This window comes from Myotis myotis, unplaced genomic scaffold (genome assembly GCF_014108235.1).
Source record: "Myotis myotis isolate mMyoMyo1 unplaced genomic scaffold, mMyoMyo1.p scaffold_m19_p_13, whole genome shotgun sequence".
Classification (NCBI taxonomy): domain Eukaryota; kingdom Metazoa; phylum Chordata; class Mammalia; order Chiroptera; family Vespertilionidae; genus Myotis; species Myotis myotis.
In genome coordinates, this window is record NW_023416317.1 from 14,777,510 (window position 1) to 14,793,348 (window position 15,839).

A 15,839-nucleotide genomic window follows, 5' to 3' on the forward strand; every position below is an offset into this window, starting at 1 on the left:
GTCTCTGTCCCAATTCTGCCATTATCTATACACATAAATGAATAGGCATGGCTGTATTCCAGTACTTTTTTTTTTTTAATACATTCTATTGACTTTTTACAGAGAGGAAGGGTGAGAGATAGAGAGTTAGAAATATCGATGAGAGAGAAACATCGATCAGCTGCCTCCTACACACCCCCTACTGGGGATGTGCCCACAACCAAGGTACATGCCCTTGACTGGAATTGAACCTGGGACCCTTGAATCCACAGGCCGATGCTCTATCCACTGAGCCAAACCGGTCAGGACCCAGTACTTTCTTTACAAAAACAGAAAACAGGCTGGGTTGGCTTTCAAGTTGTAATCTGCAGATCTCCATACTAGAAGAAAGGACACTATGTGGCTATCTTGTAAATGCAAAAAAAAAAAAAAAAAAAAGAATAAAATTCAAAACCCAGTATGGTTTAAAAAAATCAAGAAAAAAATTTAAACTGAAAAAATAAAAGGTATCTATGAAAAACCTGCAAACTTTCTACTTAATGGGTAATATTGCAAGTGTTCTTTTGAAAATCAAGAAGACAGAAATACCTACAATCACCACTTTTATTCAGCATCATGCTACAGATCCTAGATTGCACAGTAACACAAGAAAAAAATAAAAACTATGAAGACTGGAGAAGACAAATCAAAACAGTATTGTTCCCAGATAATAAAATCTATATAGCAAGCCTAAAGAATGTACAAAAAAAAATAATTCAAATTTTATATATAGATCTGACATAAAATCAACATATAAATATCAATTACATTTCTGTATACATAATAGAAAGTGTACTGACATGAAAAATACTGTTTACAATATAAGATGCCTGGCAATAGATAAATCTAACAAAATAAGCAAGACTTAGATCCAGAAAATTATAAAATTCTATTCCAAGAATACTCTAAAGAAGTAAAGAGTCCTAGCTGATTTGGCTCAGTGGATAGAGTGTGGGCCTGTGGACCACAGGGTCCCAGGTTCAATTCCTGTCACGGGCATGTACCTGGTCAGGACCCGTGCAAGAGGCAAATGATCAATGTGTTTCTCCCACATCGATATTTCTGTATTTCCCTCTCTCTTCTCCCTAAATACCAATGGAAAAATATCCTCAGGTGAGGATATTTAAAAAAAAAAAAAAAAAAAATGTAAAGAGATAATCTTGCTAATGGTTAAGGCAGTATCATAAAGATGTTAATTTTCTCAGATTTGATCTACAGATTTAATACAATTCCAGTTTAAAAAAATCCCAATAAGGTTAAGTGTGGTTTTTGAGGGGGTGAGCATTCCACATGTTTTATTATGTAGTATTTTTATTATTCAGTTCTAAGTATTTCTTAGTTTTTATTATGATTTCCACTTTGACACAGATATATAGGTATATTTTTAAATATCCAAATTATAAGAATATTTTTGTCTTTTTTTTTTTCTAATTTAATTCCATTGTAATCAGAACAGGTGGTGATTAGTTGAAATTTATTGAGATTTGATATAAAATTTACTTCGTAGTCAATTTTTGTACATGCCCTTGTATTTGAGAAAAATGCATATCTTTAATGCATTGTTGGGATCTGGGTACACAATTCTGGATTGATATTCTCTTAGCACTTTGATTATATACTACAGTATCTTCTGGCTTCTATTTTTATTGAGAGGTCAGCTCTTAGTGTAATTATTCCTTTGTAGAACCTCTTTTTTTTCCGATTGCTTTTAAAATCTTTGTTTTTGATGTTTTGCAGTTAACATTAAGTATATCTAGGTGTAGATTTCTCATTTAAGCAGCGTGGTATATATTCTTTTGTATCTGTGGACTTATATCTTCATTTTGGAATATTAGTCATTATCTCGGATTTATATCGACTTCATTTCTTCTTTCTTTTTCTTTTTTGTTTTGTTTTTTGTTGTTGTTTTGTTGTTAATCCTCACCCAAGGATATTTTTTCTATTGATTTTCAGAGTGGAAGGGAGTGGGAGAGACAGAGAGAGAGAGAAAAACATCACTGTGAGAGAGAGACATCGATTGGTTGCCTCCTGCACTTGCCCTGACCAGGGCTGGGGATTGGATTGAGCCTGCAACCGAGGTACGTGCCCTTGACCAGAATCAATTGAACCTGCAATCCTTCAGTCAGAAGGCCGACACTCTTACCACTGAGCCAAACTGGCCAGGGCTCCTTCTTTTCTTTAGACTGTCTTTCTAAGACTATGAACCAGCATATGTCAGACCTTTTCATTCTGTTCTTCATGTTTGTTAATTTCTCTTGTACTAGTATTTTTCATCTACTTTTATTTATCTGTGTTGCATTCCAAATAATTTCATCATAGCTATCTTCAAGTTTATAAATTCTGTCTAGCTATGTCTAATTTGCTGTTTAATCCATTCATAGAATTTCTAATTTCACAGAGTATTTTTATTTCTGAAAGTTATATTTGATTCTTTTTGAGATCTGTCTCATTTTATTATAACATTCTTGTTAATTCTTTCAGAAATACTTGTTGAAAACCTATTATGTACTAGTCACTGTTCTAGGAGATGGAGGTTATATTCTGATAATTTCTTGCTGTTGTTTTTTTATCTAAATATAAGATTCACCATTTTAGCCATTTTAAAATGTATAATTCGGTGATTTTTTAGTAGATTCAGAGTGTTGTGCAAACATCACCACTATCTAATTCCAGAGTATTTTCATCACCCTATAAAGACACCTCATACCCATTAAGCATTTACTTTGCATTTCTTCCTCCCTCCAGCCCCTGGCAACCATTAATCTACCTCTGTCTGTATGAGATTGTCTATTCAGGGCATTTTATATGAGTGGAATCATGCATTATGTGGCCTGTAGTACCTGGCTGCTTTCACTTAGCATAGTACTTTTAAGGGCCATCCATGTTGTAGCATATATCAGTACTTCATTCCTTTTTATGGCTGAATCATATTTCATTGTATGTATAATGCCACATTTTGTCCATTCATCAGCTATAATGCGTTAGCTATTATGAATATTGTTGTTTTGAATATTTGTATACTAATTTTTGTGTGAACGTGTTTTCATTTATGCCACTTATTTTGTTTATTTCTTTGAACATTTCATATCTGTTGTTGTATATATTGCATCTGATAATTCCAATTTGAAGCTCTTAGGTGCTTGAATCTTGTTTCTGCTGAGTCACTTAGAGTAGATTTTTTCCTCCTAAGTAAGCTTGGTCATTTAAGATTGTGAGCTAAAATATTTTATGTTTTAATGCATTTTTGTACCATATTAATTACCTGTTTTGTTATTGAAAAGTGAAAATAGTAGAACCCTATATAATAAAAGGCTAATATGCAAATTGACCAAACTTCAGAACGACCAGTTGCTATGATGCACACTGACCACCAGGGAGCAGATGCTCAATGCAGGAGCTGCCTCCTGGTGGTCAGTGCACTCCCACAGGGGGAGCGCTACTCAGCCAGAAACTGGGCTCACGGCTGGCAAGCACAATGGCAGTGGTGGGAGTCTCTCAGGCTGGACTGAGGGAACCCCCCCCCCCCCGGCCCCCCAAGTGCATGAATTTTGTGCACTGGGCCTCTAGTAATAAAAATGCACAGACTGGGTTAATACTGTTTTCTGAAGGAAACAGTAAGATGTAACAAATAGAGGCAGTAGGAGCACAGAGTTTATAGGTATGTGTTTCCTTTTCTTTCTTTTTTAAAATATATTTTTGTTGATTTCAGAGAAGAAAGGAGAGGGAGAGAAAGATAGGAACATTGATGATGAGAGAGAATCATTGATTCTCCTGCACACCTCTACTGAGGATTGAGCCTGCAACCCAGTCATGTTCCCTGACCGGGAATCATGATTTCCTGGTTCATAGATCAATGCTCAACCACTCAGCCATGCTGACCAGCTGTATTTCCTTTTCTAGAGGGCTTAAACTTTCTTTGAGCTAAAGCCACAGATATTACTTCTAAAGCCTGTCTGCCTGGGTGTTTTTAGGGTGTTGATTCCCTTAGAGTTGAGGACAGTGGTCTTTATAAAGACCACTAAGCCAGGGAAATTTTAATACTTTCTTTTTAAAAAAATATATTTTACTGATTTTTTACAGAGAGTAAGGGAGAGGGACAGAGAGTCAGAAACATCAATGAGAGAGAAACATCGATCAGCTGCCTCCTGCACACTCCCTACTGGGGATGTGCCTGCAACCAAGGTACATGCCCTTGACTGGAATCGAACCTGGGACCCTTCAGTCTGCAGGCCGACACTCTTTCCACTTTTCCACTGAGCCAAACCAGTCAGGGGAGCCAGGGAAATTTTAAAAGCCTAGTATTTGGAGTAGGTGAAACATTAAAAGAATCTAATTGTTTTTCCTCAGTGACCACACAAAATATGAAAATTTTATTTGTGTTTTCCAACTTCCTGTTTTGACAACCAGGAGTCGGACAAAATGTTATAAAGGATATCCTATCTAATAAAAGAGAAACATGGTAATTAGTGTACGTCCGCTACCCTTCCCATTGGCTAATCAGGGCGATATGCAAATTAACTGCCAGCCAAGATGGTGGCCGGCAGCCAGGCAGCTTGAAGCTAACATGAGGCTTGCTTACTTCAGTGACGGAGGACTCCAACGTTCCCGCCTGCCTTGCCGGCCTCTGAGCTTGCAGTTTGAAACATTGTTACAAATATAGAAGCTATAGAAGCTAAACAAAACCCCAGCCGGGCTTTCAGCCAGCCCAGATCTCAGAGCTGGAGTTGATACAGTCTTTCGATTATAGAACCCAAACAAACCAGATACCTGCTTTCAGCAGCAGAGGCCTCAGAGCTGGAGCCAGAGCTAAAGCTGGCCCAGAATAAAAAAGAAAAAGGAAAAAAGGAGCGGTTGGGAGCTTCAGTCACCCGCCATCCTGAAAATGGCCCTCAGCCCCTCACCCAGACTGGCCAGGCACCCCAGTGGGGACCCCCACCCTGATCCAGGACACCCTTCAGGGCAAACCAGCCGGCCCCCACCCGTGCACCAGGCCTCTATCCTATATAGTAAAAGGGTAATATGCCTCCCAGCACCAGGATCAGCAGAGCTGCGAGGCCTCCCGGCACTGGGATCAACGTGACAGGGGGCAGCGCCCAAATCCCCTGATCGCCCTGTGGCTCTGTGTGTGACGGGGCGGGGCCACAACCTCCCTATCCGCCCTGCTCTCTTCGTGACAGGGGAAGGCGCCCCAACCTGCTGATCAGCCCTGCTCTGTGCCCGATAGGAGGGAACTCCCCAACCCCCTGATCGGCCCTGCTCTGTGTGTGACAGGGTGCAGTGTCCCAACCCCCTCCCACGAGCCCTGCTCTGTGTGTGATGGGGTAGAGCCATAACCTCCCCATTGGCCCTGCCCTGAGTGTGAGAGTGGCGGCGGCCCAACCCCCTGATCGGCCCTGCTCTGTGGGTGATAGAGGTTGGCACCCCAACCCCCCTGCCCCCCCACGGGCCCTGCTCTGTGTGTGACGGAGTAGAGCCATAACCTCCCCATCAGCCCTGCCCTGAGTGTGAGAGTGACGGTGCCCCAACCCCCTGATCGGCCCTGCTCTGTGGGTGATAGAGGGCGGCGCCCCAACCCCCTGATCGGCCCTGCTCTGTGTGTGACAGGGGACGGTGCCCCAACTCCCCTATCGGACCTACTCTGTGCGTGACAGCGGGGAGCTCCCCAACCCCCTGATGGGCCCTGCTCTATGTATGACAGGGTACGGAGCCCCAACACCCCTGATGGGCCCTGCTGTGTGTGTGACAGGGGGCAGTGCCAAACCCCCGGATTGGCCCTGCTCTGTGCGTGACAGAGGGTGGCGCCCAACCTCCCCATCGACCCTGCCTTGAGTGTGACGGGGGTGGTGTCCCAACCCCCCAATCGGCCCTACCCTGAGCGTGACTGAGGGTGGCATCGCAACCTCCCGATCCACCCTGCTCTGTGCATGACAAGGGGAGGCACCCCAACTTCCCAATCGGCCCTGCTCTGAGCCCGACCAGGGGCTGCACCTAGGGATTGGGCCTGCCCTCTGCCACCCGGGAGCAGGCCTAAGCCAGCAGGTCGTTATCTCCCAAGGGGTCCCAGACTGCGAGAGGGCACAGGTCAGGCTGAGGGACCCCCCCTCCCCCCAGAGTGCACAAATTTTTGTGCACTGGGCCTCTAGTGATATAGAAAACTTTTAGATAAAAGTGTTTGAGTCTGAAACAAAATTTTCATGTACACTGTCTACCTTTTTTTTGAGTGTTCAAACAGTGTTTTTATTAAATGTAAATTGGTAGCACAGTCAGTTTTCAGCCTTTAAATTATGGGTCCTTACACAAATTTTGTTTATTGGAATTATTTAATAGGGATTTGTAGCACAAGTTTTCTTTCAAGGGAATCATTCCAGTTCAAAAGGGTATACTCTCCAGTGCATTCCTGGCTAACCAGGCATTCTCGTCTTTTTATAATTTATCCTAGGATCTTTCTTTGTATACTTGTCTTATACATTTGTCTTAATCTGTTCTCACCCTTTTGCCAGTCATAGGTATTCTGATGTCTATCATATTATAACTCTGCCTTTGTTCATGATGTTGCCTCTGTTGAAATGTCCTTCCCCCAACCTCAGGCTCTTGGCACTGTACCCATCCTTCAAAATTCACCTCCAGTACACTTTCAGTTTCTTTTCTGATCATAAATGAACTGTATTTTTCCCTTCATGTTGCTTTGTAAATCTTTTTAAGAATTCGTCTCACTTAATCTAATTATTGATATTTCCTGTGTTGCTCTGTCCACCCAATTATAAACTAGTGATCAGATATTTTGTTTTGTCTTTGAAGTTATTTCTGGCAAGGCAATTTGCCTTACGTGTGAAAGATTTTCATTAAGTATCTGACGAATTAGCAACACATTTCATTTGTGATTAGCCTGAACTCTTAAAGGCAGCATTTGTGTCATACTTGTTTTATATTTCCAACATCCAGCACACTGCCTTTGCAATTAACATGTCTTTTGAATTGCTTTTGAAGGCTTTAGTTTGATCCTTATATTTTAGTGTCAAGGGGAAATCAGTAAGTTGGTTTCATAGTAAATTAGAGGAATTTTCTCACTTAAGTTACAAAAACTAAAGAATATTTTATTAGAATTCTGTGAATTAGCAGAGTTGGAAAAGAGTTTTTAACAATTAAGGAACAATATTTTTTCTAAAGATGATCAAGAACCAATTAGCAGAAACTTCTGTGTCTGCCTTATGGTTAGTAATAATAAAGCAGATTGAACTTCTTCCCTCTTCTAAAAATGCAGGTTCTGGTTAAACCTTTGGGAGACCGAGGATACCTTTTTCTTCTCTCTCCTTATCAAATGGTTTCTCCATATGGTAGGTAATGTCTTTAATTTTTATAATTCTTTTTTAAGTTTTTAGGTAAAACACATTGCCAATTAATTTGACTTCTTTATTTTATTTTTTTTTAGAACATCAAACTGCCAGATCTCGAATCCTACATGCTTTGTTTCTATTTCAAGAACCTAGAGGCATAGTTACTTGTAAGTTCTTTGACTGTCTAGGCTTATAGATACCTATATTGAAATTTCCAGATAACTCCCTAAGCAGTTTGTTTTTCTTACATCATGTTTTAGGAAATACTGGGGGTAGTAAGAGCTATTAGCAAAGTAAAGTACAAACTATATGACTTGATTTGTTATTTTTACTATGAAAAATTATTTGGGTTTTAATCGTTTTTTTCACTAAATGTTGATTGTAATCGTTATAACACAATAGCTTAATTTTTCAGGGTTTTATAAAATATGATTTTTTAAAAATCTTAGTTCATTTTTGCATTCAGATTTAACAACTATAAAAGCATCATGTGCTGGGTTAAATATTAGGCCATTCAAAATTAATTAGAATTTTTCACACTGATATCAGACAAAATTTGCTTTTCACCATTCCTAAGAACTAACTTTAGTGCTATATTAAGATAAAATTCCCACTAATGGCTTTCACTGTTAGATTAAGAATGAGATTCTCAGTTGTAACACTCAGTGCCTGCATATCTCCTTATGGGGATAGAGTTCTTACGAAGCTGTTTTAACAGAAAGGAATGCCATTGCTATCCTGGGTAGGACTATCTTGCGAGGAGCCTCATATCTTGCCCTACTTCTTTATTTCTCCTGACATTTTGCTTGCCCCAAGTTGAAAGGCCTAGTTACAAAAGGAAATGAGATCTTCAATGAGTGGATATTTTCCCCTTTAAAAATATGTTCTATAATTTCCTTTGTTTTAGTTTCTCATCGGCTTGTTTTAGTTCCCTAGACTTAGAAACATGTGATTCATATATTTCTATGTTACATACATGTATTAAGGTACATACGAGTTTGGTTCACCGTTAATGTATGAATGTTGTTAACATTTCTTTGACAATATGTAGATCAGTATTTGATTAGTTTCTTCATTGCTAACATGGCTTACTCTTTTTGTTTGTTTACAGCACAAAAAGGTTCAACCAATGTAGCACCAGCACAAAAAGGTTCAACCAATGTAGCACCACCAGAGAGACACGAGAGCATGCCAGATATATTGAAAATAACTCAGTTTTTACAGTTTGCTTTGATTCGGTGTCGAAAGGAATTAAAAGATATAAATAGTATAAATTTTCATTCTGGTGTTGAAAAGTATGTAAGTGAGTTTTTTAAGCGAGGTTTTGGTTCAGGTAAACGAGAGTTTATTATGTTTCCATATGATTCACGATTAGATGATAAAAAATTCTTATACCCAGCTCCAAGAAATAAATCCCATATTGATGATTGTTTGCATACCTATATTTTTCGGCCTGAAATGTATCAGTTACCTATTTGTCAGTTAAAAGAGCTATTTGAAGACAATAGAAAACTTCAACAGTTCGGTCAACTTTCAGATTATGAAGGCCACGAAGAAATGAATGGCACAAAAAAGAAATTTGGGAAACGAAATAACTCAAGGGGTGAGACTATTAAACCTGGAAAGCAGAAGTCATCTCACTCTTTGGATCATGATAAGGATAGATTCAAAGAATTGATTAATTTGATTCAGTCTAGGAAAAAAAATGTGGGTGGGGACTCAGACACAGAAGATATGAGAAGCAAAACTGTCTTGAAGAGGAAGCTTGAGGATCTACCTGAAAATATGAGAAAGTTCGCCAAAACCAGTAATTTAGCTGAAAATTGCCATCTGTATGAAGGTAAAATATCAGTTTGCTCTTACACAGTATAAAAATAATAACCAAAAATATAGTAAAGTAGTTCTGTCCTTTCTTCTAGCATAGGGGTCTGCAGATTACAAAGTGAAAACCAATCCAGCCTGTTTTCTGTTTTTGTAAAGAAAGTATTGGAATACAGCCATGCCTATTCATTTATGTGTATACATAGTTGCTTTCACATTATAATGGCAGAGTTGGGACAGAGATTTTATGGCCCAAAAGCCTAAAATATTTACTGTCCGGTCCTTCACAGAAAATACAGTTATTTGCCAACTCCTACCTTAGCACATTGGATTTCTGAATTGTGTAGCTTAGACAAATGTGAGAAAATACAGTATTCTCAGCTTTTAGCCTACTAATTGGACCACCTGTCCTTTTGTATTTCTTTTTTTTTTTAAATTAAATCTTTATTGTCCAGGTTATTACAGTTGTTCCTCTGTTTTCCCCCTATAGCTCCCCTCCACCCAGTTCCCACCCCAACCTCTGCCCTTACCCTCCCCCCCACTGTCCTCATCCATAGGTGTACGATTTTTGTGCAGTCTCTTCCCGCACCCCCCACACCCCTTTCCCCCCGGGAATAGTCAGTCCACTCCCTTTCTATGCCCCTGATTCTATTATATTCACCAGTTTATTCTGTTCATCAGATTATTTATTCACTTGATTTTTAGATTCACTTGTTGATAGATGTGTATTTGTTGTTCATAATTTGTATCTTTACCTTTTTCTACTTCCTCTTCTTAAAGGATACCTTTCAGCATTTCATATAATACTGGTTTGGTGGTGATGCACTCCTTTAGCTTTTTCTTGTCTGTGAAGCTCTTTATCTGACCTTCAATTCTGAATGACAGCTTTGCTGGGTAAAGTAATCTAGGTTGTAGGTTCTTGCTATTCATCACTTTGAATATTTCTTGCCACTCCCTTCTGACCTGCATAGTTTCTGTTGAGAAATCAGCTGACAGTTGTATGGGTACTCCCTTGTAGGTAACTGACTTTTTTTCTCTTGCTGCTTTTAAGATTCTCTCTTTGTGTTTTGCTCTTGGCATTTTAATTATGATGTGTCTTGGTGTGGTCCTCTTTGGATTCCTTTTGTTTGGGGTTCTCTGTGCTTCCTGGACTTGTAAGTCTATTTCTTTCACCAGGTAGGGGAAGTTTTCTGTCATTATTTCTTCAAATAGGTATTCAATATCTTGCTCTCTCTCATCTTCTGTCACCCCCATAATTCGGATGTTGGTACGCTTGAAGTTGTCCCAGAGGCTTCTTACACTATCTTCATATTTTTGGATTCTTTTTTCTTTTTGTATTTCTGGTTGGGTGATTTTTGCTTCTTTGTATATCAAAACTTTGACTTGATTCTTGGGATCCTCTAGTCTGCTGTTGGAACTCTGTATAATATTCTTTGTTTCAGTCAGTGTATGCTTAATTTCTAATTGGTCCTTTTTCATATCCTCGAGGGTCTCACTAGATTTCTTGAGGGTCTCACTACATTTATCGGCGGTTTCTAGAAAATTCGTGAAAAACCTTATAAGTTTGGTTTTGAACTCTATATCCAGTAGTTTGGTTTCCTCCATTTCTGTCATTTGTGACCTGTTTCTTTGTCTCCGCATTTTTTATGCTTCCCTGTGTTGATAGAGTGGCTTTCTGTGCTAAGTGTCCTCCTATAGGGCCCAGTGGCTCAGCCTCCCCAATTACCTGAGGTGGACACTCTTGGTGCACACCTTTGTGGGCTTTGTGCACAGTCTTGTTGTAGTTAAGCCTTGATTGTTGTAGGTATCACTGGCAGGAACTGATCTCCAGGCCAATTGGCTGTGAGAATCAGCTGTGTCTACAGTGGGAGAACTTCTGTGCTGGAGACGCCCTTCTGGGGCAAGACTTGCTTCAGTGGGGCTTTGGTGCTCACTGAGTCTGTCCCCTGAGTATGTCCCTTATGGATCTGAGGAGTTGTAATCTAGATGGTCCCACTCTGATCACTGGGTACACTGGCTCTTGGATCTCTAAGGAGGTGCTAATTTAACCTCTTCCTGAGGCTACCCAACAGGAGCTACGGAGAGATCTGCAGATTCCTCTTCTTTGTTTGGGATTTGGAAGTGCCCAGATGAGGCCCAGTTGTGAAGCAATGCAAGCTGCTGTGGGGCCTTGGGGCCTTCTTTTGGAAGTTCTGGGTCTCTCTGACCCAGCTGCAGTTTGTTAGGTAATTTTCAGATTGCGAATGGCCAGGCCTTTCATATGCAAAAGCCTCTGCGCACAGCTTGGGTGGGGCGGGGTCTCAGGGAATTAACAGGGCGGAGCAAACGGCTATGGCAGATCCTCAGTCCTACCCTAAGAGGTCCCGCGTCTCAGTGTCCTGAGGTAATCACTGCAAGCACCTCTGAGAGAAAGCCGCCCTCAAGTTCCGACTGATGCCAGACAGTCCAGTTTCTCCCCTTATGAGTCTGGGTTCCCAGAGACTCACCCGGAACTGGAGTTCAGAGCATTCAGGAGCTTGAGACTCCCTCTCGATTGAAAAAGACAGCCATGTCCTCAGTTGCCAGCCCTTTCCACACGCGCCTCCGTACCACTGCACTTCCGCACCTCCTCTGAGTCTCAGTGTGCTTTTCTCTTTCCTTCTAGTTGTAGAATTTCCACTCAGCCTGCCTTCCTGTGGTCCTGGATGATGTCTGTTTTGTCCTTTAGTTGTATTTTTGATGTTGTGTGAGGCAGCAATTTCCGGTGTTTACCTATGCCGCCATCTTGGTTTCTTTGCTTTTATATTTCTTTAATTTTATAATTGGAAAAGTATAGAATATTGGGGGGTTTGAGGGGAGTTACTTAATGAAAGGAATCTTCTTAGCTTTAAAATAAAATGTCTTATGCCCTAACCAGTTTGGCTCAATGGATAGAGCATCGGCCTGTGGACTCAAGGGTCCCAGATTCGACTCCGGTTAAGGGCATGTACCTTGGTTGTGGGCATATCCCCAGTGGGGAGTATGCAGGAGGCAGCTGACGGATGTTTCTAACTCTCACTCCTTCTCCCTTCCTCTCTGTAAAAAATCAATAAAATATATTTTAAAAAATTAAATTTCTTAGATGCATACATGTTTTTTTCTACCCTGGGAGCCCAGTAATATGTATGCTTCCCCCCCCCCCCTCCATTTTTTCCTAGTTTTCTTTGCTTTTTTGTTTGTTTGTTTTTTGTTTGTTTTTTGTTTTAGTTGACATAAGAAATGGGAGGTCTTTTAGCACATAAGCATGAAATATGTTTCTTTATATTCAGGCACCTTTGATGTAACAGTCTACATTTTATGCTGCTGCTACTGGTTTTTTTTGTTTTGTTTTTTATATTTTATTGATTTTTTACAGAGAAGAAGGGAGAGGGATAGAGTTAGAAACATCAATGAGAGAGAAACATCGATCAGCTGCCTCCTGCACACCCGCCACTGGAGATGTGCCCACAACCAAGGTACATGCCCTTGACCGGAATCGAACCTGGGACCCTTGAATCCGCAGGCTGACGCTCTATCCACTGAGCCAAACTGGTTAGGGCAGCTACTGTGTTTTTTTTTAAAATATATTTTATTGATTTTTTACAGAGAGGAGGGGAGAAGGATAGTTAGAAACATCAATGAGAGAAACATCGATCACCTCCCTCCTGCCCACCCCCTACTGGGGATGTGCCCGCAACCAAGGTACATACCCTTGACTGGAATCGAACCAGGGACCTATCAGTTCGCAGGCCGACGCTCTATCCACTGAGCCAAACCAGTTAGGACTGCTACTGTTCTTATTAACTAGGCAGATCTTAAATAACATGTGGCTAGTGGCTGCCATATTGGATAGTGCAGAAAGTTTTATGTAACAAAAATCCATTTCCTTTGTTAAACCAGCTACACTACTGTATTGAACAGCACAGATCAAGAACATTTGCATCCTTGCAGAGAGTTTTATTTGACTGTGTTGTTTTCAATAACGTTTTTTACTTTTTCTTTATAATGTATCATCTTTGTCTATATTCTTATCACCTGGGTGGCCTTCCTGGCTTCTATAACTCACTTCAGTATGATGTTCTTCTCAATATTGCTTTGCTGATTTGCCACCAATCTCAGCTTCTGTATTCATCTTTCAGGTTTTTTTTGGGCTGGCAACATCTATCCTGAATAGCCATATTTCCCATTCTTCCTTCACATGCTCCTTGGTTAAAGCTTATCTTTCTGAGAATATGTCATGATTAGCACTTTACTTCTCTTTCTTCTTGAAGCATCTTTAATTTCTCTCAAGTGTTCATATCTTTGCAGTTCAGATCCCTCCAGAATAAATTTCTGGGTGTTGTGCTCCTTGATGGTTTTCTTCTCCTTTAGCTTATGTTGGATTTCTGCTGTGTGCTGAACCTATTGACTCTGTCTGGTCCATACTGTCAACATGTATCATGAGACTTAAGAACTTCCTATGTACAAGGCGCTTTACATATGTGGACTCATTTAGTTCTTGAATGCTAGACATTACTACCCTTATTTTACAGATGAGAAAGTAATTCCAGAGAAATTAAATAAGTATCTAAAGCTATGTAGTTCACTAATCCATGATTGAACTCAGTTTGACTAACTCTAAAGCATTGTTCCTAAACTTGGCTCTATTTCCTAGCACTGAGCACATGAGAGGCAAGATAAATAAAGTTTGGTGCCATTTTTAGCTGATACTGACTAATTTTGTACCTGTGAAAAAGTGTGGGTGAAAATCAGTCTTTATCAATAATTAAAGTGATGGTGAAGCCATGCTAATTATAATAGACCAAAGGAGAAATGCAGCAGGGAGAAGGGGTGGATAGGTTAATTAAACTAGAACAGTGATGATCAGACTTGCATTTCTAGGTGTTCCTCACTTGTTTCTTTGTAGTCATTTTGCACACTTTAGTTCTGATTACTAAACTTAGAGATGTAAAGATTGTATTCGCTGATCTTTTTTTTAAGTAAATTTTATTGATTTTTTTTGAGAGAGAGAAAAAACATACATGTGAGAGAAACATTGATTGGTTGCTTCCCGTATGTGCTCCGACCGGACTGAGGATTGTTCCATAACCTGGGTATGTGCTCTGCCACCTTTTGGTGTACAGGAAAATGCTTCAGTCGACTGAGCCACACCAGCCAGGGCTAAAATAGCCTGATCTTGATTTGGTAGTGAACCCACTCATTTTATAATCCTATCCTCCCTGACCTCTTTAACATAAACTTTTTAAGATATGATTGATGTACATTGTACCCATTTTAAGTGCAGTTTGATGAATTTTTATAGCTATGTTAATACTACTCCAATATATAGAACATTTTTCATGTTACTACCACTCCAGTATATAAAACATTTTTATTACACTGCCTTATACTCCTTTGTAGCTAATCTCACCCCAACACTGATCTGTTTTCTGTCTCTGTTGATTAGTTTTGTCTGCTCTATATGTACATGTAATTAGAATCATACAGTATGTACTCTGCTCTTTGATGTTTTGTTTTTCACTGTGGTACATTATACCCTACCCAGGTTTTTCCTTTCTTTAGCATTAAAAGCACATGACTTTCTGAATGTCTACACCCTTTGAAAGTTTTTAAATATATTGTTGTGCAGAATTCCCTGATTTGTACCTGCTTTGAGCCAGCTCTTACAGTGCTTTCTGTTCTTAGTGCAAAGTTAGTGCAGATTTCTTTAGGTAATCTAGTCAGTTGAGATAAGGGTTAGATGATAAGAATGTCAGACAGTATCTTAAGGACAAAACGTAATAGCTATAAAGGAGATAGAACTCAAATTAAGTCATGAGTTCTTTTTTTCTTTCAGTATAATCTGCATATCTTCCTGATATTTTGCAAAGTAGCAACAAATATTTTATCTCTTGTCAAGCATCTGGTTGACTTAGGGATTTTGTTAGTAGATTTTAAGGTAGCTATAGTATGGTCATTAATAAATATATTATCCATATTATCAACTTGATGTTTGAGCTCATTTATCCATTAATAGATTTTTCAAATTATGTAAATAAATTTTCATTTAATAGGAATTTTGACTTATGTGCAAAAGTTTAGAACCAGTCATATTTTAAAGTAAGGGGTGGATGTACATGTAAAGTCTACTGAATTCCTGCCCATAAATGTCTATGATGATTAATTTTTATGTACATTAAGTTTTAAAATTATTATGCTAGCCTTCCAAACTCAACTTTAAGAGATGACTTCTTTCTCTTTTCCCTTCAGAGTCTCCACAGCCCATTGGCTCACTTGGGCATGACACTGACTTGCAGCAGGAGGATACCTCTAACTCTGGTGTTGCTGGAATCCATAGGCTGTTTAATTGGCTATCAGAAACACTGGCAAATGCACGCAATTCGGATGCATCCCTGACAGACACGGTCAACAAAGCCTTAGGATTGAGTTCTGATGGTGCCTATGAAGAGCTGAGGCAAAAGCATGAATATGAGTTGAATTCTAACCCAGATAAGAAAGAATATGAGCAGCTTACTTGTGCAAAAATTGAAAATGCTCATTTTAAGGGCACTCAGATCCCATTGTTAGAAGCTGATACATCATCTGTAAAGTATCCTATTGCTCTTTCTACCAGTGAAGTAGGCACTGACCATAAACTACATTTGAAAGAAGTAAGCTTATATCTTTTGA

The 15,839-nt window shown here is 39.6% G+C and overlaps 1 protein-coding gene across 12 annotated transcripts in view; it reads left to right on the plus strand.

Annotated features, from left to right (window-relative positions):
- Positions 1–15,839, plus strand: part of TASOR (transcription activation suppressor) — a 62,846-nt gene that overhangs the window by 28,667 nt on the left and 18,340 nt on the right. For 6 of the 12 annotated variants that reach the window (XM_036331850.1, XM_036331853.1, XM_036331855.1 and 3 more), the window contains 4 exons: positions 7,280–7,352; positions 7,448–7,519; positions 8,464–9,192; positions 15,420–15,820. In XM_036331850.1, coding sequence (XP_036187743.1) covers positions 7,280–7,352; positions 7,448–7,519; positions 8,464–9,192; positions 15,420–15,820 — 1,275 coding nt within the window. The remainder of the gene's footprint in view (positions 1–7,279; positions 7,353–7,447; positions 7,520–8,463; positions 9,193–15,419; positions 15,821–15,839) is intronic. The other 6 variants (XM_036331851.1, XM_036331854.1, XM_036331856.1 and 3 more) reach the window with 1 other exon arrangement.